We start from the raw sequence: 27,689 nt of genomic DNA on the forward strand, positions 1-27,689 counted from the left end.
TTTGTGCAATGATTGGTTGGGGGTCTTTTTGTTCTTATGCAATTAAAAAGCGTTTAGTTAGCGATTAATTCTACAATTTATATTATCAATTATTATGTCACAATATCCAGCTTAACGGAGACCGTAGTTAAGTAGAGTTTATATCTACAGAAAGGACGAAGGAGCGAATTATAATCCTGCACATAGGTGTGTGATTTGATATCTAGGCATTGCTCTTTTCGTATTCGTTATATATATATGTGTGTACGACCTATACATATATCGTAATTAGTCAGGCATGTTTTACTTTTATTACTTACGAACCTGCATCGAGTAATTTTTATATGTATATATATTATTTATATATGTATACGTAATTTACAGAACGCACTACAGAGCGGCGGAGAATAATTATGAGAATAATTAATTTGTGGGAGCTGAAGGGCTGTGAACTTGTCCGTAGAAGACGCCTCGAGGCCTGCAAGCAGAGCAGTCGGACACATCGCTACCTGAAACGGATTTCAACCCGGTGTAGAAAATTAGGGTGAGCTGGATTTATCATGATAAATTTATTTTCGTCGTATTTTTGTGTGCCATTATTCCTGAGGAAAATAATTGCGAATCCAATGTTAATCGGTTGAATTTAAGGGAGGTAATGTAGGTAATTTAAGAGCAGTCGAAAATTAGCATTTTATTTAATGTTTTATTGTTACTAGACTAATGGATGGAAAAGAGTGAACCAAGACGTATTTAAAAGTTGTTTAACCCTTTTTTGACACACTTACTTCTGGCCACATTTTTGATATACCGGGTCAGTTTGACCCGGATTATGCTTTATCCACCTGGCATTGACAACCCTTTGTTCGGATTTTAATTTAAAAATTCAGGGATATACTTTAAGCATTCCTTAATATGTCTGCATAGTTGAAATTCGTAAAATAGAAAACAAAATTGTTTAAAAAAGTGATTGAAAATTTTCAATTATGGAAAAGTGAGTGTTTAAAGAAAAATTCGTTAATGAACCCTTCAATTCTGAATTCGCTTTGCAGAAAACGATTAGAAAAATGGTAACCACATTTGTAGGCGAAAGGAATATCCGAAATACAAAAACCAAGACTTTTCAGGATCGTCAATATAGCCTCTAAGCTTCTACGGGACGGATTTTTGATAAATTGAAATTTGGCTTACAATTAGCTGCGACTTTCTTTTTTTTTTTTTGGTTTCAAAGTGGAATACGGTAGCTTTCAAATGCATTTTTTTTTCAATTCCATTTCGTCCATTATTCTAGCCACAATGTCACAATAAAATGATTATTTTCTACTGCTCTTACCTGAGAACCCGTCTTATTGTTAATTAATGTTTTCCTTGAGGCGAAAATATCTCCACATTTGAGCAGCTTGAATCGAGTTAGGTACTCGTCGATTTCGTACACGGTTAGTGAATAACGAACACTCTAATTGTAACTCAGAAGTAGCCTTTTGGTCGTCCGCTGTATACGATATGGATAATTTATCAAACGAACGTACGGCTTGAATACACGATGTTATACGTATTGCGGAACCTCTCTTTGCCCATTGGCAATGATCCCCGTCGTTGCTTATTCAGCACGATATCAGGCAGCAGCACCTACCTCGTTATTTTCGGCTTACGCCTGCACTGAATGCCCACCGATCCTCTGACAGGTATTGAAACTCTGTCCGTGCCCGATTAAGGATCATGTTTTGAAAACGTAAACTCCTCCTCAGGTGCATATTCAACGGCAATAAACGGTAGCATAACAAATTTGAAGATAAATAAACAAATTAGAAAAAAAAAACAAAAAAAAAAAAACGAACTATTCTCTTTTGATCCTTTATACAACGTATCTGTACAAGAGTTCAAATTTGAAAAGTAAAAATCGTAGCCACTGCAAGGGTAGATCCAGGGGTCTAGGTCGACTAGTGATAATTTTTCTAATCTCTTATTTGTGATTTTGTGATTTGATTAAAATTATTTTCACGTATAACAATGAGATGCTGTTTCTTTATAATGAGATTTATTATATTAATCGAATTGGAGCCTGTTTTGACTAGATCTGACTAGATCTCGACTAGACCCTGACTCGAAAGCTGGATCCGCCCTTGAGCCGCTGTATACGGCATAATACGGAATCCATTGAAATAATTTGTTCGAAATAGTTTTGAAATCACATTCGTCGTGCAACTCTTTCGTTTTTCGATTCTGCAACTCGGGGCGATTGCTGTTGAAATACGACGTCACACGGATGGAGACGAAGACGCGATTTGATAGCGTAACAGTTGGTTCTAATGAATGGCCAGAAAATGAAGGGACGAAGGGATAACGGCACGAAAGAAAGAAAGGGCGAATGAGCGAGGAAGAAGCGGTTGAAGTGGATATTTCTTTTGCGCAAGCGTCGAGGTCGGGGACGCCCTCGAGTAATCTTTAAGCCGCCTACTACTCGCCCTCGCCGCCATTTGAATCCCTCGCTGGCCTGCACCCCTGTCTGGATTCCTCCCTGTTAATTTGTACCACCTCGATTCCCCCAACAACATGAATTCCCAGTTAACACTTCACTCCCGACTAATTACATCAATCGATACAGAAATTCACTTAGCGGAGCATTCTCACTTATTGTTAGCAAATCGTCAAGTTGTACGTGTACTAGACGCAATCAATTCTCTGATCGGTTCAGAGTCATTCTCCTTTGACACGGTCTGCAAGAGATATCGATGTCACTTGAGTATCTTTACACTGTTATACAAAAACGATAAAGGCTCGATCTTTAAAACTTTTCAAGTATATCGACCTACCTCGGAGTAAATGTAGATGCCTGTAAAGTGCTCCTCCATGCCAGCTCTCTGGACTTCCGGTCGTCGTAGCCACTCTAGGGACTTCGGGTTTCACTTCTCTTAGGGCCGCGGCTTCTTCGGCTATTTTTTCCGCCTCTCGCTCCTGAAAATGAAACAGAAAAGTTTCGGCCGATTGCTTTCCAAAATCGGTGAGATTTATTCGCCAAAAAGTGTTCGGGCTGTACAATTTTTACACAAAAATTACTAGTCGAACTCGATAATGGAAAGTTGAGTTTTTTTTACCGGTCTCCATGTTTTCGGATTCACAGACCTCCATTTTTCTACACGAAATGAAAAATATTGCAGATTTTACGTCCCCTGTGGTTACAAATCCGTTAGTCCGAGTAACAAAACCAATAGTATAAGAGATACAATATGCTTAAGTAGATCCACCACAATTGAATTAAATTTGACCTCGAAAAGGTGTTGTTCATACGTTCACCACTCAGATATAAAATCTGCGTTACATTTTTTCTGCGTATCGACGTCTTGACGCGTGAGTGAAACGATATCTCGAGAGCGAATGAACGGATTTTGATGATCTTGATCTCAATCTATGCGATTCATCTTACAAATTTAGAAATCGGTCAAGCCATTTCTGAGTTATTTACGAAATTAAAAATTCATTTTTGCCCGACGATCACTCGAAACGGATCAACTAATCTGAGTTTTGTTTCATCTAAACTTTGGCTTCGTTCAACTTACTTCCTTTACTTTCGTAAGTAACGGGAATAGCAGTACGATCTAGGATCGGTCCTTTCGGACCACTCGATTTTCACGCCTGTAATACCGTGCGTTGAATTTTCCAATTACGTCCGAACGACCGGATGAATTGTTTCGTAGATATCGTGACATTCAGAATTGAGGCATAGCTTTTCCGCGACCCGTTATTACGTTGCGGCACTCATCGCGATCAACCACTCCGTTATGCAGTGATGGCCGTAGTTACATTACGACCCGCGGATATACAGACACGGTTGTGCGTGTTCCGGACCATCAGAGTCGTAGTGTTACACCAACGATGTAGTTCAACTTTCGCAGGTATGCTTGTATCTTGGGCATTACCGGGACTCCGGTATTAGGTCGCATTGCGTATGCGTCTACTATTATGATATTGTTTCCCTCCAGGCAGGGCTATTGCGATTGTCCAATAGGCCCTTTGCCAGCAATCTACTTTGGATGAGGTAATCCATAACGCGGAACGGGGCACGGTGCTTTATTTAAAACACCATTGGCTTGCTGGCTACCTGTTCAGATAGCAATCGTGAAATTACTTAAATTAAGGCCGCGAGCGGTGAAATTGATTAGGATTAAATATTTCAGTACGGTGCTGGGGAGAGGGGGGGGGGGAGGGGGGAGGGGGGTGATTGTTCGGTGTAAGTCTCGAACGAAACTACAACTCTTCGCTATTCGTCTCAGTAGCCAAGTTTTTTGTACATCTGAAACGTAATTACTCCGTTAACTTTTGCAGACTGCATTTTCACGTTTGTTGTACGTACATTACGCATCTCGTATTATCTTCTTCGGGATTTCGCTTCAAGTTTCGAAGATTGTTGATCACTTATCTACTATTTTCATAGAGGTTTGAAGTCGTAATTCATGAAAGTTAAGGAGAATATCTGCGAGTCTTGTGCCGTTTTTTGCTGACTTGAAAGGAAAAACTTTTACTGTTCTGCGTAATAATCTATGCGATTTAGCGGAGAAACCTCCGAGGTAATTTATAATCGCGTATTGTATAAAAGTCGAACGTGTCAGTTGGAAGACTATAATGTACAGGGGCACGTGTGTTCCACTTTTGTATCCCTCCAGGAATAAACTCCGGACCACTGCCAATTACTAGGATGTCGGCATTGCATGAGGCCATCAATTTTTCAGATGCTGCAGCTATTAAATATAGATGCGTCGTAATCTCTCAAGCACTTGTTTGGAAAATCCTCTTGCGATACTTATAACTATGCATGATACGACGGCGAATGAGCAACGTTTTCATCCCTTGGTTATTATACAGGAAAAAGAATATAATCTATTGTCAAATCCAATGTTGCGCGGTTTTTCAGATTGAAAATTGCATTGTAAAATTTCTCCACAATTTCTATATGCAGTGCCATTTGCATATTATAGTCTCGTAGAGAGATCCATGCATTGAGATACGAGACCTGGAGCTGATGATGGTAAACGATATTACCGTGCATTCGTTATCAACGGTAAACACGCCGAACGGAGCCTTGGTTATAGTAGTGGATGTAACTCACTTTTCTGTGATTAAATATTCAGAGTTGAGAGAAGACTGTCGCACGTATGAAACATTACCGTGTCAAATGCGGATCGTTGCATGTGCCACACGCGATGAAGACAGCGCGATGTTATTCGAAATCGCCTATGAATTTCAAGTAACGGCGCAACAATGCGACCGTGGCAATTCACCTGCACAGATATCGCGATCAATTATTCATAATGCCAGTCGTAATAGATGAGGGGTAAAAATCTTGCCTCTCTACGGGGTGTGTGTAGATATTGTGTGATTTAATTTTGTTTACGAAAGGATTACGTACACTGTTCATATGTAAATTGTTATCAAGCATTCAGGGGTGTTGACGACCACCGTCATGATGTTCGCTATCAAAGTTTCATGATGTTTGGGATTTAGAGTAATTATATTCCGTGTGTATACAGCGAGGGGCGCGTGGCGAAGCAATTCGTTGAGGTAAAACATCGGCTGGAGATGTAGGGTTGCGCGCAGATGCGACGAGTATTACCGAGTCTTGGATCGGCAGATTTCTCAGTTCGAAACAGCTCCTTCTCCATACGGGCATGATCCATGGAAACATTAAACTGGCTTCCTTCTTGGCTTGCGTACCACGATATGCTGACCAGGTAATTTTGTCTCGTCGACGATTCGTCCCGGTAATAAGAGGCAGATATTGCAGACAGGATTCGGAAAGGAGCCTCTCGATGAACAGGTGGTCGCTGGAAAGGCAGGTCCGTTGTACGACTGTACGCCTATACCTATGTTTATGCGTTGTACAAAATATTAGGGTTAGGCATATGTGCAGTAATACCCATGCAACCGTGCCTCCGAGCGGAAAGGGGACGAGAAAACGGACCAGCAAACAGCAGAAGCCCCCCTCGGCATTGCTAAATCGATTAGTTGCGATAGGAGATCTTCTTCCTCGTTCCGGATTAAGGTCCTTTAATATTTATACAAGTTGCTTTCGAACCCTGATTCAGTTTACAAGTAGAATCGCGACTATCCAGTTACGCGTCAGAAGGGGAACTACTCATCGCGCATCACCAGACATTGGGAATAGCTAGCCAAGGTAGGATGGAAAAAGTTTTCGTCGGAGGCGTAGGAGGTAAATTGTGTACCCAATAGCTCATCGTCGTCGGCTTGAGAATCTTGAGTGCGTCAGATATCGGCCAACTCAAACGCGTCGTAGAAAGCGGCAGGTGCTGATCATCTTGCCTGGTCTAGGGTGAGATTGATTGTAAGTACCGAAGGAAATTCAAGACGCGTGGGCCGTTACATTGCCTGCAATTTACCAAAGTAGTACGTGAGGTTTTGTCGCTTGCAAAAATAACGGGGATAAGTCGTCGTGAAAAGTATGGTAGGTAGGATGTATGGAACGAACGATGCGGACGAGACGGAAAAGGCAAAGTCTGGAAAGCAACAGCATACCGAATCACCAGCGCACAGATTATACCTACCGAACAACGTTGGCGCAAACTCCGCGTATCATGGATGAGTTTCACGTGGTCCCATTTGTAACTTCGCTCAGCCGTTAAAGTAGGTAGAAATCCCTTTCCCTCCCTTTCTAAACGGGCAAACAGCGCCCGAAACCCTCCCTCCTTCCACCCCCCGCGGCAACCCGCGCGTTATGGCCCGCTCAATTGTTTCAGCCCCGTTGATCCAATAAAGGATTACGGGTAAAACAACTCTACCGTGTGTCGGATTTTACGCAGCCAAAATCGCTAGACGATTTTTTCTCTCCGCTCCGTGCCACTGCAGAGTTATGTACACGATTTTGCCCGACTGTTCATCGTTGTTTTCAAATTCCACAAACCACTGAATTTCAGGCTTAATTCGCGATGTTAATCCTTGAAACTATTACTGTGGACATCCCGATGTTTTATTGCTGCAGGTTATGAAATATCAAAACAGAAGAACTAATCGTATATTAATGAAGGAAACTACACGAAGGTACAATGTTTCCGGAATAAATGACTGAAACATTTGCGCCGTTACTCTGCTAGCATTGTGAATCAATATTGAAAGTAACGTAGTTCCCGCTGGTCGTTGAAAGTTTCGTGCAATGTATTTATTATTTCACCGACATATTAACAAGGTTCAAATTTCAAATAACGTCTTTGGGCTGTTCCTTTCACCGAGCCTTGTTACTCCGGGTCAGAAAAATTCTTCGAGTGCCACAGCACCTTGACGACCTTGTTTCTCGTCGTTTTACTCTCTTGCCCAAGATCGTTGGGGTCAGCCTTCTTGCCGTGATGGGGTGATGAAATTCTCGACATCTTTGACGGCTGAGTATCATTCGGAGTTTTCTGGATTTCACGCCATCGCGGTTCCTTGTCCGGTTTTACCACCGCCCTAACGAAGCTGCTTAAATTGCGACGGTCCTTACGCAGGACTGCGCGAAGGGTTGAAGGAAGAGCCGCTGCATGCTTGGCTTCCGGCGACTTCATGGACCCCGCGTTTATCCTCACATTTGCTCCAGCCGAGTCCTTTTCCAAAGTCCTTATTTTTCCCTGTTTACGTTTGGGCTGATGTTGTTGCTGATTTGCCTCGCCCGTAGTGGATGTCGTGCTACACAAACACGGTTCATCCTTTTTCGCGGCTTGCTTCAGCTTTGGCGTTGCTTTCAGCGGCGGGTCGTCGGATTGCCGGCAGCGTAGCTTTCTTTTCGTTGTATCAACTTCCGGCTCGGTTTTCTTCCGTTTTCGGGAACAACGCCGAATGTCTGCACTGCAGTCTCGATTCTGTTCTGCAGGTACCGGACACGGCTGATACTTGTTCGGAGTGTTGTACCGCGACAAACTTCCGAGGTAGGCGCAGACACCGCGGATCCTAGACGAATGCGGGTTTAGGACGGATTTCACCCTGGCTCTCGGTGAAACGGAACGTAAAAAAAAGGCTAAAACAGGACTACGGATCGCTTTGAAACGGGTTAACATAACTATGAATGTAATACTGTATCACAACCAGTCGAAAAATGTTATAATATGACGAAAAAGAGCCCGTGTTCAAATTTCAGTAAATGCTTTCACGTTGATTACATGGATAACTCATTAGCAACGATCTTTATCATCACTTGGGATCTATATATCTACCTACGGGCGATTTTGGGCAACAAAGGTACCGATGGATTCGAAGTTCTAAGAATAGACACAAATGAATCAATTTCAAATATAACTTGTACTTTTCTCTCGTGGTTTGTCTTGGTATCTTGTCCAAACTATCGCTTATGACAGTGATGCCTGTGAGGCATTTCCTGTCGAGTGCCATGGAGTCGAAGGTTAGGCCATGGGGATGGTTTTCATATGTCGGTTACATGACTTTTGTCTATTTACTGGGTGCTGCGCTCGGTTCTAAACTACATTTTCGATAATCCATACGTTCGACATAGAAGATTGATAAACGCTGTAATAATTTTTTTTTTAATTTTGAAACTAAACCGGTATCTTATAACCTCCGCCGGGATTCATCTTTCAGAACGTCATGGTGCAAAAACATATAATGTCGTAGTTTTAAAATAATTGTCAATCAACGTAGCCACGAATCAACAAAAGAGGGTGCAACGTTCGGCGTGTATACATAATACATTCCTCACTCAATCGTAGTGTCATGCATATAGTCGTTAGTAGTTATAGGTATGTGTATATCAGTGATTTAGTCTATTCTACGCCGAAGTTATAGGTGCGAAAGTAGAGTCAATTAGGGTTCGACATGCAGCCTTTCGCCAAACCGTAATAGGCGACGGTCGTAATCAATGCAATTGTAGCCAGAGAAGCCCGTATCCCCTATATTCAATTAATTCCCAGAGTATTCGTTGAGCACGGAGTTGGTACACAATCGCGTTAGTCGCATCACTTTCGGTTGGCTTACCTCGTCGATTCGGCGATGTCGACGATTCGACGGCGCGGTGGGCAGCAGACAGCTGGGACGGACGGATGGAGGAAATAGTGAAGCACGAAGCAAGCTTCGCTGTTGGTACATACCAGCCACTATATCCGCTAGACGCAGCATCATTGTGGGAAATTGATTATACTCTGGATAATAATGGATTTGCCAAGCTAAGGCTTATGATAGTTCCGGTTATAATAATACACCACACTTATCCATGTGCACGGGGTTATTTCGTCCCCTTCTTCCGGAAGTTGGAATCCTTAGTCATCGCCGTGCAGCGTTAGTATTTATCCGGATTCCTAAATCGTTTGAACGATACTTTTCCTACACTCAAGGTTAAAATACGACTGCAGATTTCTCACTCATATTTATGCAACGGTAGTTTATCGCGGTAGGGGGAATCGTGTTGTTCGTTCCATGTGAAAAGTTTGGTAACGCGCGAAACTGGGGGAATTTCATTCGGTCAGAATTGGGGTTCCACCGACTTCGTGGAGTAACGTTAATTTGAAATTTTTAACTCGATTCGAATCGAACGCTTGGCTGAGTATCTCGGAATGCCGTCTCCTCTTCCCCGATCTCGTTGCAGAAAAGAAGTGGAAAAAACGAAGAGATAAAGGGGGAGAGAACTGCTGGAATGGTCTTGTAGCAATAAAAATCTACGTTGCCAAGAAAACTCGTGTAAGGCGCTGTATCTGAAAGACTCGAGCATTTCGCTGTAATCGACTCTCATCCTGCCACGTTTACACGGCAAAAAGTTTTTCCATTGAAGAAACGGCATTTGCGCAAATTGGACACCGTTGTACGCTGCTCTTGCTTAATATCTTGATTTTACTGGCGCATCGAAAAGCAATTGAGAATCACAGACGGTGCGTATAACCAGCCACGAATTTTTGTTTTACAAATTTTCTCCAAATTACTTCGCGACATGCATCACCGCAAGACAAGGTACGATTGATGACTGGAGGTATAAACATATCTCTAAATTGATTGTCTTGGATTGCTCTAATTCATAGTTTAGGTAAACAGGGTCGAAGCTATTGCTACGAAACGGTTTGAAACGAAATCCAGTCACTCTGATCGATAAGTATATTGCATGGAATTTCGAGTGAGAATGTTCTGCGGTGGAATTGTTAATTCGAGAACAATTCGGCGGTTATAAGTGGAGAAGCTCATCTCTATTCGAATTGGCGAGCCGAGATTACAAGAGTATCTGGATTGGGCAGACAGCGAAGGGCGGAGCCAGTGCTGCAACGATCATAATTGAATCAACGGTGAACGCCCACGCAACACCCTGCTACAACCCATCTGCCCTCGTCTCTGACTCCATGTTACGCGGTACAGTTTGCTACAGCTTCCTCAAACTACTCGTAAAGGAGTTTCATCGTATCCAATGGTCAGAGAAAACCAGAGAACCCTTTCGATAGGTCCGGTCGCATTGAAACAGATTGCTCGGCAAATCTATAGCATTATTTGAAATAACCGGGAATATAATGTAATAGACATTGCGCTGTACGTGACTTATCGTTAGTAAATTGGAAATTTAGACAAGTTGGTCGTGAATCAACTACTTTCGTCACTAATTCTGAACGGTGGTATAGTTAACGTTCAATGAAGTGCTCGAACCTCTAGCCTTTGAACCTCTTACCTACAAAGCACATTGATGGTGTTTCCAATTTGTTGTAAAAAATCTACATCAAGGTTTAAGAACGGAATAATATGTCCGTGGCATTTAGTCTGGGACTGTATTCAGTCATCTGTGTCTATTAATTAAAAAATTCACTGGCATTTTTAAAGGTACAGTGGTGAGTACAGCTAAAATTGTCCCTCTTCACTATACGTGAAATGCCAACTCTTGACCTTCTCGAAACCCTTCGGGACTCGGTGATTAAATTGAAAGCCGTGACTACACCCAGCTTTTACTTTGGCTGAAATAACCCAATGACATTTCCGACGCGCACTGTTTTGTACGTCAAGTTGTCGCGGAGCTAGGTGGGCTCGACGTGTTCATTTCACGTTGCATCCGTTCCAGGTTAATCGCAAGACAGTCATGGATAATTCTCTTCAAAAATCGGAACAGCTCTATGTAATGAATATTTCGTGAACGCGTGTACGTTATAACACTGGTAGCCAGCTTCGCAATATTTTCAAGAGATTACTGGCGGGTCGATACCGACTGTTAAATTTATCCTATAACGTTGTCGCCAAACAAGTCACGTAGGAAAGAAAAAAAGTAATTACCGTCCTCAGAGGGCGTCTAACGACGACCCTCCACTCGGTCGAGGTGCAATTAAAAGTTGCGGCCGAAACTAACTAACGTATCCATCGTGTGATTTAAATGGAGCTGTCCCAGTTGCCACTTTCCAGTTCCCGTTTTGCTGAACGCGCGGGACGTTTCTCGAGTACGGAACAGCCGGACGTGACGTCATTTAATTGTACCTGATCGGGTGCCAGGAATGTGTTTCACGGCTTCGGGGTAGAAGGGTTGATATACTTTCCCCTGATATAAAGACAAAACGGAAAATCAATTTTCTCTTCCGCTTTTTTACCAAATAACTCCTCGTAAAAACATCCTACTCACAGTCGACATTTCCTTGGTGTTTATAGCCTGTAGCAAGGGCTCGTCGTTTGAATTGATTAATTCAACGAGCTTCTCTTAATTGGTGCCGGTGCGTAATTAATTAGGAAACAATTGAGCTTCGAAATGGTTACGGATTACGCAGCCTGAGCCGCTCTCCACCAGAACCTACCCTTCGGAGCCGAAAGCTCTCGAATGGAAGTGCTTCTCAACTTACACGGTGTACTGAACTGTAGGGGGTTCAGAATTTTCAAAACAGCATATCATATTATTCTTCCGGGCGATGAAATAATTTGAATCGTAAAGTTTCACTCCTAGAAGAAATTTAGGCTCGAAGACTTGAGTAAATCTTATCCTATACCGCTCTCTCCACTCGTTTGATATTGAGATTGCAGAACCGGAGTTCTGCCAGTCGTCGTACAAGAGATACGCGAATGTATCCAGATGTTGCGAAAATGAAAATACTCGGTTGCTGGTCCAGTAGACCGACAAATAACTACAAATAACGTTTGGGGATTACTTACTTAGTCACCGCAGCACAGTTGCGGGGGGTTCCCGTTTGTATCGTGGTAACTAGGTTCGAACCAGTCCCTCTCAATGTGCGCGTGTCTGTACTGTCTGGACTTATGTCTGTATCGCGCACCCTTCTCTGTCTCGTATGTGGGGCCCAGCCGACGCTGTGGTGTTCGGGTAACAGGAGATGGGGGCGAACAGGTTCGAGGAGAAAATACAGGAACCCCTGCCCTTCGTCTCACTCAACACGTTCACCAACGAGGGGAATTGAAAAGCTGTCTATAGCAATCCTGAAGGCTTATCCAGGCTCTTTTCGACAAAGTCGCGGGCTCTGGACCGAAGGACAGACGGAAGAAACGAGGAAAGAGAGGCCGAGGGCTTCTATCTGTTTTTGGGCGACTTTTTTGGCCCTTTGAATGAAAGCTTGGAATCGACCCGTGGTATTACACGATTATTGAACCGTGATCAATTACAGTTTCGGACTAGAGCTTGTGTTGATGAAAAGTAGACGTTGAGGAGGCATTTCTCTAACACTTTGCGCAGTGATGGGTCCACTCAATCACGATCACAAATTTCGTTTGTCAATGAATAATCGTTAACGTGCATGATATTAGCAAAACTATGCTAGAAAACGTGACCATGGGGTGCAGTGTAATTAGGGTCTAATTAGCAAGGTGCCGTATTAAACATTTTTATACTTCGTTTATGTATACTGCTGTGCTGGTGTTAAAGCACAATTGGCAGAGCCCTCTCAAAAATGAATGAAACGAGTTTGGGAAATCAGCCTGAACAGAAATTTGGTAGACCCATTTTTTGGTAACAATTGAGGGGTATTTAATATTTCTCCGTACTGTTATTAATTGATTGCCAATTCCGCGTCTTTCGTTTCTTTAGCGTTTTCCACAAACTTGATATTTCTTATAACCGTAAGAGAATAAGGGTTCGTTGAGTTTCTTGATTGCAACTCGTCAACTCGTTGGCCGATCAGTTTGGGATTCGCCGCAATCGTTTTATCTAAAAAAAAAATACGTCGGTATCACGTATGAATCAATTGAATTCAGTGTTTTTCAAAATCAATTCAGATTTTCTCAGAAAACGAGTAGACACACCAAAAGTGCAATGTATTTACACGCATGAAGTTCATTTTATTTTTGTGAAAAAATCGAGTGCGATTACTGTCAATATGACATCCAAATAGCAACCAACAACCACTTGATTCTCATCTTGATTGATGTCTGAAGTACTTGTTGTTTTATTACTTTTCGTCAATTCACTACTTGTGTCACTTATGATGAGGGCTTTTGAAATGACTGTTAATATTGTCCACGTAAATTGTTGTTACGCTCTACAAATATCGTTAATTGTCCTGGCGCAGGAGCGAATCGGTGGTGTATACAAAAGTATACAAGTTGATATCAATGCTTGAAGTGACAGACCGAGAGAGAGAGAGAGAGAGAGAAGGATCACGATGATCGAATGATCGATAATAGTCGTATACCAGGGAAAATAGCGATGCGATAGTGGGTGTGAAAGGTCGAGGGGCAAGTAGAATCGCTCTAAGTGATTAGACCAAGCTGGAAAAGTCGTCACTCCAGAACAGCGAGCATCGGCAACGGCAAATAACAAGTTCGTTGAACCTTGAAGCCCTGTCAAAATAATGTAGCGGTCATTTATTTAATTATATTAGAGAACCCTAAGAGTCGAGAGGATGGGGAGGCACTCGGAACACGATCGCGTGTTTAGCCATCGACTGAGGATCATAGTACGGTACGTACGCAGGTATTTACTGACACAATAATTATCGCGATTGACGGGAAAGGACGGTCGTGTGAGCAGTCGACCAACAGTCAATGAACAATCGAACCGCAGAGCAAACTGAAGGGCCGAATGGCGAACAGCTTGACGTTGGCCTAAAATTATGTAGATCCGTTACACGGCTTACTGTGTGCGAGTCGAGCCGTTGACTCACCGTGATATTTTACCTAAAACAGGATTTTTTACACGCATTTTAGAAACTGTAATGAATTTATTGATTCCGCAAAATGATTCTCGTGGATTCCAATATGATTTATACAGTTCATAACTGGCATCGCTACGTGGACAGACTTCGGAATCTGAAAGGTACGAAGCAAGAATCAGTCGGTATAAGTGGGAACATCCTACTCACACGACGTAGAGACCGTTAATTTGATTAACTTCACCGTATAATTGTTTACACACTTGGTAATGTGGGACAAGGTGGGTTGGATTATGAGGCAAAATGGTGGGTATGGAGCATGGAGGGTACATAAGGGCCTGGCTCCTTTAGTTACAATCCAAATATACTCTGCTATTGCTTCGGTACTAGCTACAATAGTAGGTAGAGCTCTTTTCAGTCACCACTAAGTGATTAAAGTTACGGGAAAGTCGTTGCCGTATAATTAATCTGCCGGTGATGAATATTTTTCATGATTTTTTTTTTTTATTTTCATAACCTAAGAGGCAAATATTTCTCTGCCATTTTTCCGAGACGAAATTCGACACGGTCAAAGATTGACACGCGGTACTCTCAACACTGTAACTCCCGAAAGGTTGAGGAAAAACCCCGTTAAACTGTACAGCTTGGAAGGAGACCACGTAAGAAGAAGAAGAAGAAGAAGTGAAATTGTACAAATGATTGTTATAAACAAGCGTTGTGGATTACCGTGTCACACGAATCGCGTTATCTGTCTGCTCGTCGATTTTTGTCGAGGACGAAAACGCTCTCGGCATAGGGACGCGTCGCGTGTCTAGGAGTCGCGTGCGGCTCGAGTCCCGCAGTTCCCGAGTGACAAATTCTACTCTAGGCAGGCAACATTTCACCGTGTTGAACGTTGGAACGGATGCCGTGATTGTCATTTGTCGCAAAGTGTTTGCCGCAGGGTTACGTGTTTGCGCGACCCGCCGCCTGGCCTACAAAGCGTGGAACGCTGAACATATTCGCTCGTATTTGACGTAGAGTGTTTACAAAGTAATCAGGAGTAATGACGCGTGTCTCGAACAATGTGTTATAACTACGTTTTCACCGCCGCACAATGGCCGCGTGACCGAGTGGCACTGGATACGGAGGAGACGTGCCTCCCACTCCGCACATGCGGGATACCTTTCCTCCTTTCTTACCCATCCACTTTAGCATAATGTTTGCTGATCTACGCCAGTACGCTATTCAAGCTTGAGCACAAACACGATTATCGATAACTAATCGCTTTGCGGCCCGCTCTACTTTCTGACGGACGAAGAATGATCAAACTTTCATTCAAAACCTTGCCAGTTAATGTTCTGCGAACCGTTACACGCGTTGAACCAGTCTTCGACACTCGCTGAGGACACGAGTTGCGAAAACCTTGCGGTTTGGAAACATGGAAAGTAACGAACTTACCGTTTCTCTCGGAGGACTCCAACACTGGGGCGATGTGCTGTGCCCACTGTGGGTACTCAGGGCGGAGTTTGACGCGGAGTTGAGGCTCTGAGGGTGATTCAAGGGTGCCTTGACCTCGTCCTCCGTCGTCTCGATGTCGACCTCGTCGTCGGAATCGTCGTCCTTTTCAACGCTGGGTTCAGGGGTAGACTCCTGGACTATCTGACCCGATTCACCGAGCGGAGGACCCGCCCGAAGTACCGGGTGAAAAGCGGACTGATGCAAGGACGACGTGACTGGCGGTGCCATGGGTTCGGCCGTCGTTGCTCCGGGTATCGGCGGGGGCAGTGGACCTGGAAACGTGAAATGAAATCCATGAAGTAAAGGATCGACGCCGATCGTCGTGTCCCTCCTGGGGGGTTTATTCTTACCTGGGAAAAGAACGGGTCTTTTTGCCAGCCAGGGTAAAGCGTACTGCGAAAACGAGAAGCCGGGGGTTTTTACCGCCGCTGCTGCCGCGGCCTGTTGATGCTGATGCCACACGTAGTCCATGACGAAATTCCGCGACAATGGAAGCGGCAGTTCCGGGAACGGCGGAACTCGCGGATGCGTCGGCGAGGGTATCGGGGAGGGCAATTGCGTCGGTGGCGAGGATCTGGCACGTTTAACGGCCGTTGGTGTGCACCGAGGTCCCGTGGGATTCGACAGCAGTCTCTTTCTGGTTCCTCCGTTGAACATCGCCTTGACGTCTTCCCAGGCGTGGACCACGTCGTCAGGGGGGCTGCCTGATAGCTTCATGTGTCTCCGCCACGAGTTGAAGTTCGCCGCGTCTGGTTGGACGTACTTGTCCGTCGGGCCGATACGGTGCGAATGGAATATGAACTTGTTCGGGGAGAAGAAGAGACCGCAGTAGGCACACTTGATGCACTTTGCTCGGGAACTGTTGTACCGTGCTGGTAAAAATGCGCCTCGACAACCCCAGGCACATTCGTGATGTACCGAAAACGCAAAGTCCTCGGGAAGTCTGGAGTCCAAAGATGTAAACGGGTCAAGGAAAATTTAAGAACGGAACATGTCGATTTGTTTCCATCGTGCCCTTTTCGGTTCTTGGTTCCGTAAAAGGATGGCGACTCACCTAGGGGGCGCGTTATCGCCCAGGAAAGATTTGCAGAGTCGTTCGGCTTCCCGTCGCGTGATCATCCCGCATCTTCTTGAGGAAACCGGCATGGCGCCGGCTCTACGGAGGATTTCAAGCTGCACCGGTGTGCATTGGACGCAGGTGATGCCCAGGGCTACACGACGGTTGTGAATCTCGTTGTAGCTGAACTGCTTGAGCAGTGTATTGCTGATCTGAGCCAGACATAATCGTTCCTGGCCCTCGATCACCAGAGACACGATGTGGATCCCGTACAACGACACTGTTCCCACCTGCAACTCCTATCAGCTTAGATGCACCACGCAGCTCTGAAGCCGTTGGGTTTAAATTGACTTTTTGATCGCTTCTAGGTTTACTTTCGCTTGAGAAAATCGTGCATCTCGAATGAGACGTGACGAGAAGTTATTCGTACATTCGGAAAACTCTATGTAGTGCTTTGATCGATTTCTCAGTTGCGATGTTTTATGTCGACTGTTGGTACTGTTACCAAATTTTTACGGTAAAATGATGTAATTACTAGAGGTAGGAATTTTTTCCCACGGATATTTGACGATTTGATTCGTGATGCGTAAAGATAGAAAAAAAAAGTTCAACTCCGCAAGTGTTCCGGCTGCGCGAGTAGTCGATGATGTTTGAGATTTCTGAAGACAGTTTCAAACATCTGTAGTACATGTATTCAATCTACCAGGCATTCCGGAACATTTGTGATATTCTCTGTATGCAGGAATGGCAGCACTAATGGAAGTCATGTTTGATATTTATGAACGTGTTTGACTTTCGGATTGCGTAACTCGAAACGTGAGGTAATCGGTCGCTACCTGATTCGGTTTGGAATGCGACTGGGGCTGTGGCGACGCAACTGGTTTTTGGTTGGACATCGGAGGCAGAGACAATACCGCCGGCCCGTCCATTCTGAAAAACAAAAACGAAGTACAAAACCGAAATAAATCAGTTTCACATCATTCCATCGAATAAAACTGCACAAATATCAAAAGGTATAAAGGACAATGGAACGCGAAGCAATTAATTGGCTTTTTCCCGGAACTATTCTCGCGCAATGCGTTCTGCAGCCGCAGGTAAAATACTGCAGTGCACACGTACGGATATACCGAACCATTGGAATCCCCTGAACCCGTCGGTATTTATATTCATTATATTTTGTCAATCGCGCTTCGTACAATCCGTAAAATAGACACGTCGTTATTAAATATGTAAAGCTCATTCGTGCATTTAATTTGAAGCGAATGAGCTTGTCGCAATAATCGGGAATATGTGAATAAAGGTAGATACAAACGTTGAAAATGATTTGCGTTCGCAAATCAATTTTTTAAATAATTCAACGAAAACGGTCTTTTTACATCAACAAATTCTCAACGCATAGCTCAGCTTAATGGATTTCATATAATGACCCATAAGCGTATCGATTTGTTGGGGTAATTTATTCTCCGAGCTGCTTCAACGGTCCCATGAGCTCACGTACGTCGTAACCTGGATCTCCGGGGAATTAACACCCCAGGGAACGACTCGAAACTGAGATTTGTCAGGGCTGGAAGACTCCGATCGGCTCGTTTCGGATTTCTGTACATCAAATGCTACGCTTGAGACGCCAACTGCACTGCGGATCTGATACTAAAATAGCAGCTCGGATGAATGTTCACACTGACGATAGACAGAGCTTTTCTTAGGGTTGCGTTTACAATCAAGTACAAATTCTGTGACACCGCTCTTCTGTAAAGAATTGCAATTGCTCGACGATGGCGATGCTGATTGGAAATATCGAAAGTATTGTATGAGAGGAAAAATTGGTTGACCCGTGTATCAGCGAGAGGTTTCGGAGCGACGGAAAGCGCGTGAATTAATCGAATGTGATTAAGCCAGAGCATTGTCGTAGCTTTAAATGTCTATGGTAAGCTTACACTACCGAGTTCCTTGATCATCTCTTTATTGGACGGTGATTAAATAAATCTCCGAGGGATTAAGCGGGCGTTCGAATTAAACTTTGCATCTCGCTTCGATGACGTTCCTTGTTTTGCAACGCCAATTTGTTATTTAGTCAGATCTGTATATTAACCACGGGAGCTAAACCGTTCAAACCGTACGTCCAATTTTACAATTCATCCCTGACTTCACGCTCTATGTTTCTACGTTCGGAACTAAAGATTCAGATGCGAGTTTCTATGCATCTTCTCAACGATATTGTCCAAGAATATTTCTAACTACCCGACTATTTTTAAACAAAAAATTTCCCTCACCACACCCACCATAATAGAAAATTAATTTATAACATCGCACATCGTACATTATCTTAAAAAAAATTGCAGTCAGCCGTCTTCCGTTATATCTACATTCGTTAAAATTTAATTATCCTTACAGTGAATTCACTTCCGTCATATACGAGCAACGGTTAATTAATGCGGTCAATTCGTATGATCCAACATCCAGCGCACCCAGCGCAAGCTCGCTGACCATCGAAACTCTGCCCCATAGCCGAGTTAGCCACCAGGCCAGGCAGTGGTGCATTGTTTCACGCTGGATGAGAATTTAATTTGCACGAGGTCGCGAGAGGGACGGGAGGCTGAGGGCAAGGGACGAAGAGGAGGAAAGGAGGGGCGAGGGGGAGGGGGACGGGTGCTGCCTTGTTTAAGCGTGGGTGGGGGTGTCAAATTGAATTATCCCCCACCCCATCCGAAGCTCCCGAGGGATGCCGACGGCAACCCGCCGGCGCCAGCGCTCTACGGGACATTCTATGGGGGTTGTGTACGGTATTTCTATCTCCTCTTCGGGTAGGTGTACAACCTACTCTCTCGTACACGCGTACTTGCGTCGAGGTGCGCATGCATGTAATACCCTGGACGTATACGTGGGGCAAAATGCTTGGATAGATCGAGCTGGTAGAGGGGTTTTCAATTAAAATCAACGGTTTCGGTGCGGAGCCGGAGAGGTGGGTGACTTTTACCTCGAAAATTCTTCGCCTACTTTCTACAGTGATACGGAGAGGCTGCGAGGTAAATGGAAGACGGTTATAGCCTAGTCAAAAATCTGTAGGGAGTTTCAAGTTAAAAAACACTCGGAGACTTGATGAGGTTTCATCTGTGATGTGTATAGGTACTGTCTGACTTCTGATTCGTTTCAGTAATCGCTAAGGAATTATGGTACAGTATTCACTCCGAATAGGGCCGCTTTTATTTTAATACTTGCTCGAGCGCTTCCCCCACTACTTTATATTTACGAATATTTGGACAGTTGCTTCTGTGTAGGGCCGTTATTGGAAAATGCTTCGTATCACTCATTGATGATCCGTCATTCGAATTATTTCACTGACAAATGATTGCGAAAACCCTGACGCTCGAACTTGAGTGATGGGGAATGCAAGTCATTTTATATACTATTTATTCAACGCAAGTCAATTTTATCGTGCGAATACACGAAAATACAAGTAACATCGAATTGAATTTATACTTTTCGTGAGTTCAATACAAAATAGATCGTCTTTCGTTCGCGTTCAGCAGAGATCTGACAATGTATGGAGAGTATGAGATAAATCCGTAGAATTATTGTTTTCGTTCCTCTCAGCAGCATGCCTCTCAAAATCATTCAACTGCAACGTCGCTCTCGACTGCTCGATGATTTCTTGGTCGATATAAACTTTCCATTACATATTTTACACCTACCAACAGTCAGGGGAAAAACAAACTGGCACCTTAAAAATAAAACGCAATTGACGCGAATGACACGCGGCCCTATTCAGAGGTGAAGCCGGCGGCCGAGTTAATTCGTACCTGAAGACTATTGGTGGGGGGAAGTAATTTCGAAGAATCACATTCCCTTCACCGCCTTCCTTCGTGCCGCCCTATTTGAAAGGAATACTGTATATAAACCCGTACAAATGTAACATGAGTTTTGCCTACAATCCGGTACTTCGAAACTTCGTTTAACTCGAGAACGTCCTTCAACCCTCTTGAATCTTCTTACTTGTGAGAGCAGACTGTCCAAGATTAAATACGAAATCGTGACTTTACCCGAGTGAAAATTAGCGGAAATAATAATTGAACGACCGTAAAGTGTTTCAAATTCTGTGCTTATGACCTTTCTCAGCTTGTAACGATTATTTCGCTATTTTTATTCAGTCCAAGTAAACTTCTCACTCGCAGCTATGATGGAATTCAGTAATTGAACTTTTACAATGATTCCAAAGAACTGGAATTGATTCTTGAATGGTAACAAATAACGTAAACCGCTGCAAGACGCGCAACGTTGGCAATCTCACGTATAACACATGCTGAAACTTTTCTAGTTGGTTAACTAAAAAGTTCAATGTTGGTTAACCTAATCCTACAACCCACTAATTTTTACAAAATTTAATTTGGTTCAAGTATCTGCTCCAAGTTGTATTAAAATCGCCGGCAACTAATTTTCCGGTAAGTTTAACAGTCGCCGTAGAAGAATATTAGTTAGAAGATGAGCTGTATTTCTCAAAATTTGCACGGATTTGAAAAATATAGATATTAAAAAAAAAATGAAGGATAAAGTCCCGCAGTCTCTGCTTTGGCAAAAATCGACATGAAGAAAGCGAGTTGAAAATGAGCTCAGGTAATTTTTACACAGCTTATACTTAAATTTGTGTTTACGAGGACTTGGTGAGCGCACGAGACATTCGGCAATTGAAAATCATTCGTTTTATAACTTGTATTTCAATATTACCGCGAAATACTGATTCATCCCAAGTTTTCAGGCCGAGCTTGGAGCGTCTGCTGTTAAATATTTCGGCGCGAATCCTGCGCCCCCAGTCTTTTCCATCTCGATCCACTGTCCTGGAAATCTCTCTCGCGCCGTAGATCACAATGTACACGAAGTTAGAGAATAAGCGAGTTTCTGCTCGCAGATTATTTAAATGCAAACACAAAGTTGCAGAGGGGGGCACATTGTTCCATCCCGGTTATTTTACAATTCAATCTGTGCTCGCGTTCGTCGCCCAGCTTCGTTTTCCACCCCAGCCCTCCTCCGCCCCCTAACCCCGACAGAGTCCTCGTCCTCTTCCACCCCCGGCAAAAGTCGACAGGGGCGGGAGCGTTCATTGTGACGTCGTTAAGTCTCCGTGCCTCCATCATGAGGCTCTCCCGTACCTCCGGGAAACTTTGCCTTTTTTCTTCTTTCTCTTATATTCCATCCGATGCCGTCTCTCTTTCTCCCTCCCTCCCTTCCTCCGTCTCTCTCTTCATCCCTGTAATTGTACTTCTCTCGAGTATTTGCATGACTCGGAAACAGAGCCTCGCCTTCGGTCTTTGTGTCTCATTTCTTTCGGTTCTTTTGTTTTTAACGGTCCTGCTGCACCGCACTGCCAAATTACAGGTGAACCAAGATTCACACCTTATTCTTATACCTGTATGTGCAAGAGCTAAAACGTGAGCAGACACTTAGGCTTGGACACTTGGTATAATTCCATAGTATTTTGGTCTATATTACTTAATCTATATACGTATTTTCTTACAATAATGTACAGCTTCGATTTTCACTGTTCCGAATATTTTTTATAGACTTCATATCCGGTATTGGAAAATGATTTTGGTTATCAATTTTCAATTTGTTGCAGCTTGAGGATCTAGCGTCTGATTTGAAAAATAAAACCAACAACCCATTTATCTCAAAGCCGTAGTGAATTTCAAAACTTGGAACAAACGCTCAATAAAATTACCTTGATTTACTTTCGACACGCCTGTATGTATAACGTACGAACGGAATCCCCGACTAATATAAATATAATATACATATAACGTAGAAGGTGTTTTCTTTTTTACCTTGACTTCCGTTCATCGACGGTATGAAAGGTTCAAGAGCAGGCGGCGAGGCCATTTGACGTGTGTACGTTTAATACCGATAAAAATGTTTGTTTAACCCCGGAAAATGCGTATACAAAGCTGCCTATGGTAGCTTTCAATATTTAAGAAAGTAATTCTCTTTCAACCCCGAAAACGTTTCAATCACTAAAGTGTCACATCCCAATACGGCTGCAGTTTACCTTGAATATCCTATAGTCAGTGCACACACAGGCTCAGCGGTGAACAAATCATTTCGATTTACACGCCTACAGAATTTTATGTAACCTGTTTTTGAATATTTACACAAGTCTCTCGTACGCCGTCTTTTAATATCCGCTTTAATCGCTGAGAGGGTTTATGAGGCAATCTAATGGAAGCTCACGAAAATTATCCATCCCGAGTTCAACTTCGATGAACTCCGCAAGTATAAATGTGTAACGGTGAAACCTGACCTGGCTTCCGGTTACAACAGAGGCGAGGATCGTCGTATCACCAATTGTGGCACCTGCAGCGCCTCTTCGTTCCCTTTACTCGACGCGGTACGCGTTTCGACATTTTAACTATCGTGCACGAGTTTTAAATCCCGTCGATAGATTGTAGTTATTTTCTTTCGCGACCGAGGAGAACAATTCCAAAGTTGTTGCGTTATGCACAGATCGGAAGTAAAGAATACCAACCGCACCCTAACTTTGTTACACACGTACGTACCGAGTATATTATTATGACTACCGGTTTGTTTTTTTATTTGAAAAAAAAAAAAAAAATCGAGAAGCACTAGTCAAATTGTTGCTACAAGAATGCTTTGTCGAAAAATTCAATCGCGACACCCCTCCGGGTTCTTTAAAAAACGCAATTGTCATCTTGCAGTGGGACGTCGCCTGGGGAGAATTCAATTATCAAAGTCTTACAGAAACGTCGTACGTAATACGATTCAGCATTCACGAATTGATCTGATCATTTGATAGATTTGATTAATTCGCGGCGAGAGGAGGCATTGCGTCGAAAATTAACAATTTAACGGTAATTACGCGACGCCGTTTGTTCCCAACCTCTTCCCTCCCTCCCTGCCCCTCTGACCGCCGTGTTCTGTATTTTCCGTACAGGTGCTTACACGGGAGGGTGGCAATTATGCTGATGATTTTATCAATTAAATATTAACTCGCTACCGCGGAGGGTCGTTGCCGGGCCGATCGTATCTGTCAATGTATTGTACGGTTTTTTGGGGTGGTGGTTACAATTAGCGTAATGAAATTGACGCACACGCTCCAGACCGTCTCGTCGAATTATAGAGCTTTGATGTTACGCACCGTCGTCTACATGCAGGATCTCTTTTGAATTACTGTTTTCTCCGTAGAACGGACAGACGGTCGTCGTCGTTTTCCCGCTAATTTGTTGACGCCAATTAATCGACGATTAGATTCCCCACGATTCTTCAAATTGGACGTCAAAATTCGATCACATCAATTCAGCGTCCGCTAGGTAGGTATAATTAACGACTCCTTCTTCGAGTCGAACTATTTCACTGTATGCAATGCTGATGTTTTTCTTAAGAGAATTTTAACGAATAAGAGCTATCTTTCGATTCCTTCGATCAGCAAATATTTTACTGCCATAATTACGTATACACGGAAAAAAATGTAATGTAGATTTTACAACTGTTGTGGTGATCATATGGCCATCACTTTTTCGGAGTCAAATCTACATCAATTGTGGTGGATCTGATCAAGCATATTGTAACTCTTTTACTATTGGTTTTGTTCCCTTATTGTCAGATTTTTAAATCTTGCCACAGTTGCTGTAGATTTAAGTAGAAAAAAGTGCTCTAGTTTTATTCACCACAGGAAAAGTAAAATCAACATTATTTTTCGACCCTAACTACTTTGACGTTGTTCAATTCCCTAGGAGGTTGAATTATCGTTGTGATATAAATCCATCGTTCAGTGTATTTAGATACATATGTCCGACGGCGATTCATTAGCCCTGCAAGCATTTTTATTCGAGGAAGAAGAAACTCGTATCAAACAACGATCATCAAAGTCCGAAGGTCTGCATATTATACCGTGGCCTCCCTCAAGGGAATTAAAAGATTAACTGTATACAGTTCCTCTGAAATCAAGCGGATGAAAACTTTAATAATTAAATTGCTCTTTTACGAAACATGCTCCAGTAGTACATTCGATATTTTTTCTTTTCTTTTTCGTTCTGTCTAGCTAATTGTAAGTCGCGGGACGAACTCCAAGCATGATTCTGTATCACCTTTTTCCGAACATGTAGTGTGAACGTGTACCGATCGAAACAAGTTCTCGTAGACGAGGTCAAAGCGTAGGATACGTATACGCCTGAAACGGCAGGATGAATCCAGACTGGGAGAAAAAAAAAGATATCGGTCTATGCATTGCTTGCTTCATTTATGCATCTCGTACACTGTTCGACGCAATGCGGTGTAACCGTGAATTAGCGTGAAGAATAATCGTACTAGAACGATATCATCGTTAGGGTACAACTCTGCTCGCGTACGGTGTGCAGTTTTATGTTTATTTAATGAATCTCCACACATGGTGCACCTGTTATTCCTCACCGTTGGTCCGCACGCGATTCCGATTCGTATCAATCCGATGCTCGTATTTGCAGTGGATTTCTACATTCGCGTGTACGTACCGTTATAAGCGTGTAACATTTCACAAGACAGCGTTGAAGAGGGATGAAACCGTTTTAGACTTTTCCTCACCCCAAGTATTCGTAGCAGGTCCTCTACGAGTAAGAACCTTTCGGGCTTTTATGCGGTTGGTGGTTATTCAGCAGCGTAACTTACAAGGAAAGTAAGTATCCGAGGTGTGTCTCACTGATTTTCTGCTTTCTGTGATATATTGGAGTACGTGAAAAATGTTAGACGCGTATTTTTTTCCGTAATAATTGAGGTGTTTGGGAAGTCAAAAGCAAGCCTACACTTCACCCAAAAAATAAGGGATGCAACTTCTGACGGTGAAAATACTGTGCATCTTTATCATCGTGTCTTGATAACGAAAAATTTCCGATTGATTTTATTAAGAAATTGTACCTTATTATCGAACAGTTATAAAAAAATGGATTTTTCGGAGCAACCTTTAAGGCTAGCTTTTATCCTTTGAACCGCCGAATTAGCATGTGGGAAAAAACGTCTATCACATTTTTTCACGCACGACAATATATCACAGAATAAAGAACATAGGTAAGCTTTCTTTGTTGGTATCTATATATAAAAATTTCTTGAAGCGGTAAAAACAGCGGAACAACTCCCCCAATCGGTGAGCGAAGAGAAATGAATTCACCCATAGGACTTCTTTTCCCCGTTCCTTGTCAGGGAAATAAAAACCACTTACAACTTATTCGATCCCCTCGCTCGTCCTGCTACCATAACTATAACTTAACCTAAACCTGAACTACACCCTTGAGAAACTTTTTCGAATCACCTGAACCCCTCTAAACTTGGTTTACTGTGATGCTCGACCCGTTTTCGTCTTCCGTTGATAATCCGTGCTTAGGTAACGATTATATTCATGATTTACGTAGCTTCGAACACCTTTGAGACACACGTAAAGCTTTTACCGATTTTCTTGTATCTATATTAATCAGGGTGTCTAACTGTGAAGAAAATCTGGAAAACCGAAAATTGTCAGGGAATTTGCATGCGACTAGAAAAACTAGGAAATGACGGGGGATTCGAGAATGTGTCCTGGAACTTTTGTAGTTTCTTCCTTACTATTGGACGATTCTTTAAAACGTAGAAAATTACTCTCCGTGAGAGTACAGGTGACGAAAAATATGGGTTTTGAAGGAATTTTAAGACTTGACAGATTGATGTTGAGGACTATGTAAAATTTATGAAAAGTAGAAACAAGTATTAAAAATAGTCAACACCCTCAGATTCCTGTTTCTACCTTTATGTTTCGAAAGAATGGCTAATCCTAAACTTACGTTAGTTTCTTAAAATTCGAGTGCTTGGTGATATAATTGTTCATTGAGTTTGAAGCAAAATTGAACTGAAAGAAAAATTGGACTATTTTAAATTACGATGAAGACATCTGATGCATGAAAAAAGAGGTTTTGTTAGTAAAGTTAGGTTGAAATGAGTCCTGGAAATATGTCTATTCTCGTTTGGAAACCCGGGAGATGTCAGGAAATTTGATATGTTATTGACGCTAGACACCCTGTGACAATTATTAGACGAATATAACTTGTTCCAATTAACGTGTCACATTATACTTATTGTTGCAAATGGAAATCAATTCAATTTTTCATGAATATTTCTGGCGAACGATGTATATCTGTTCTGTGTTCGTCTCTTGGCGACGCCGGCGGCGGCGGAGAACGCACCCTGGCTCATTCGACGATCCCTCGGGTGCAGTTTGCCGTTTCTTACCCCCGGCACTTTTATTGGGGGTCAATTTAGTTTGCACGAAGTCCGACCGTTGAGGAACAAATTTTTAACATCATCACACCCTCAGGAAACCACATCTCGTAGAAACGCCTCTCCGTGTCAGTAAACTTGTTAGGTATATACGGTGCACTGACATTGTAAGAAAAGAATTTATATACCGTTAACAAATGTATATCGGAATACGGTGAAACGAATATGTTATTATTATTATAAAATTTTAGCGGGGCCAAATAACGATCGTTAGAAATTTATTGATAGTTAACAAATCATATTTTGCTCAACTAAAATTTGATAATAATACTTGACGAAACATTTGTTTCCCCATATCCAAATATACGTTTGTTAACGGTAAATAAACTATTTTCTCAGTGTAGCCTTTATAGTCTTGCATCCCCAATTACGTCGATTATCATACCGCTAATTATAAATAGATCATTTTCTCAATGCAAATCTATATTCACTCAACTTTTGAGTCCTCACATGTATATTTACACTTTGACAGTACATAAATAACAAACTCAGTCGACTGTCTATATATAATCAAGAATCACAAAGACTGACGGAGTACGTGACAAGTCCCCCCCCCCCCTTATTTCTGAAAACGAAGGTAACGACGATCGTCACCTGGTAAAGTACAGCGAGAATATTGTTATTTCAAACAGCTTCGTTACAAATTACCTTGCCTGCGGGGAATCCAGGGCTGCGAGTTACTCGAGGAAACAAATCACAATATCACTAGTGTTACTGATTCGAATTGACAGGCGATGAGAACGAACGGGACCGTCTCGAGTGCACTCGATAAAAGAATTGGGAAAAATGAAGGGCTCCTTCGCTCCCGGATGTCAGACCGACTGTCCACGCGGCGCCTCGCG

The 27,689-nt window shown here is 42.8% G+C and overlaps 1 protein-coding gene and 1 long non-coding RNA gene across 2 annotated transcripts in view; one reads left to right on the forward strand and one right to left on the reverse strand.

Moving 5' to 3' along the window:
- On the reverse strand, window positions 1-27,615 carry LOC124307305 (SKI family transcriptional corepressor 2). The gene is made up of 7 exons (XM_046768831.1): window positions 27,496-27,615; window positions 17,403-17,496; window positions 16,564-16,865; window positions 15,860-16,452; window positions 15,450-15,781; window positions 2,790-2,931; window positions 1-488 (listed from the first exon to the last, which is right to left on the reverse strand). The coding sequence occupies exons 2-7, from the start codon at window positions 17,493-17,495 to the stop codon at window positions 403-405; spliced, it is 1,548 nt and encodes a 515-aa protein (XP_046624787.1). The 5' UTR covers window position 17,496; window positions 27,496-27,615; the 3' UTR covers window positions 1-402.
- LOC124307307 (uncharacterized) overlaps window positions 1-27,689 on the forward strand; it is a 79,790-nt gene that overhangs the window by 4,696 nt on the left and 47,405 nt on the right. Inside the window, exon 2 of the long non-coding RNA XR_006908777.1 lies at window positions 364-523. This is a non-coding gene — a long non-coding RNA (uncharacterized LOC124307307). The remainder of the gene's footprint in view (window positions 1-363; window positions 524-27,689) is intronic.

This window comes from Neodiprion virginianus, chromosome 6, assembly GCF_021901495.1.
Source record: "Neodiprion virginianus isolate iyNeoVirg1 chromosome 6, iyNeoVirg1.1, whole genome shotgun sequence".
Lineage (NCBI taxonomy): Eukaryota > Metazoa > Arthropoda > Insecta > Hymenoptera > Diprionidae > Neodiprion > Neodiprion virginianus.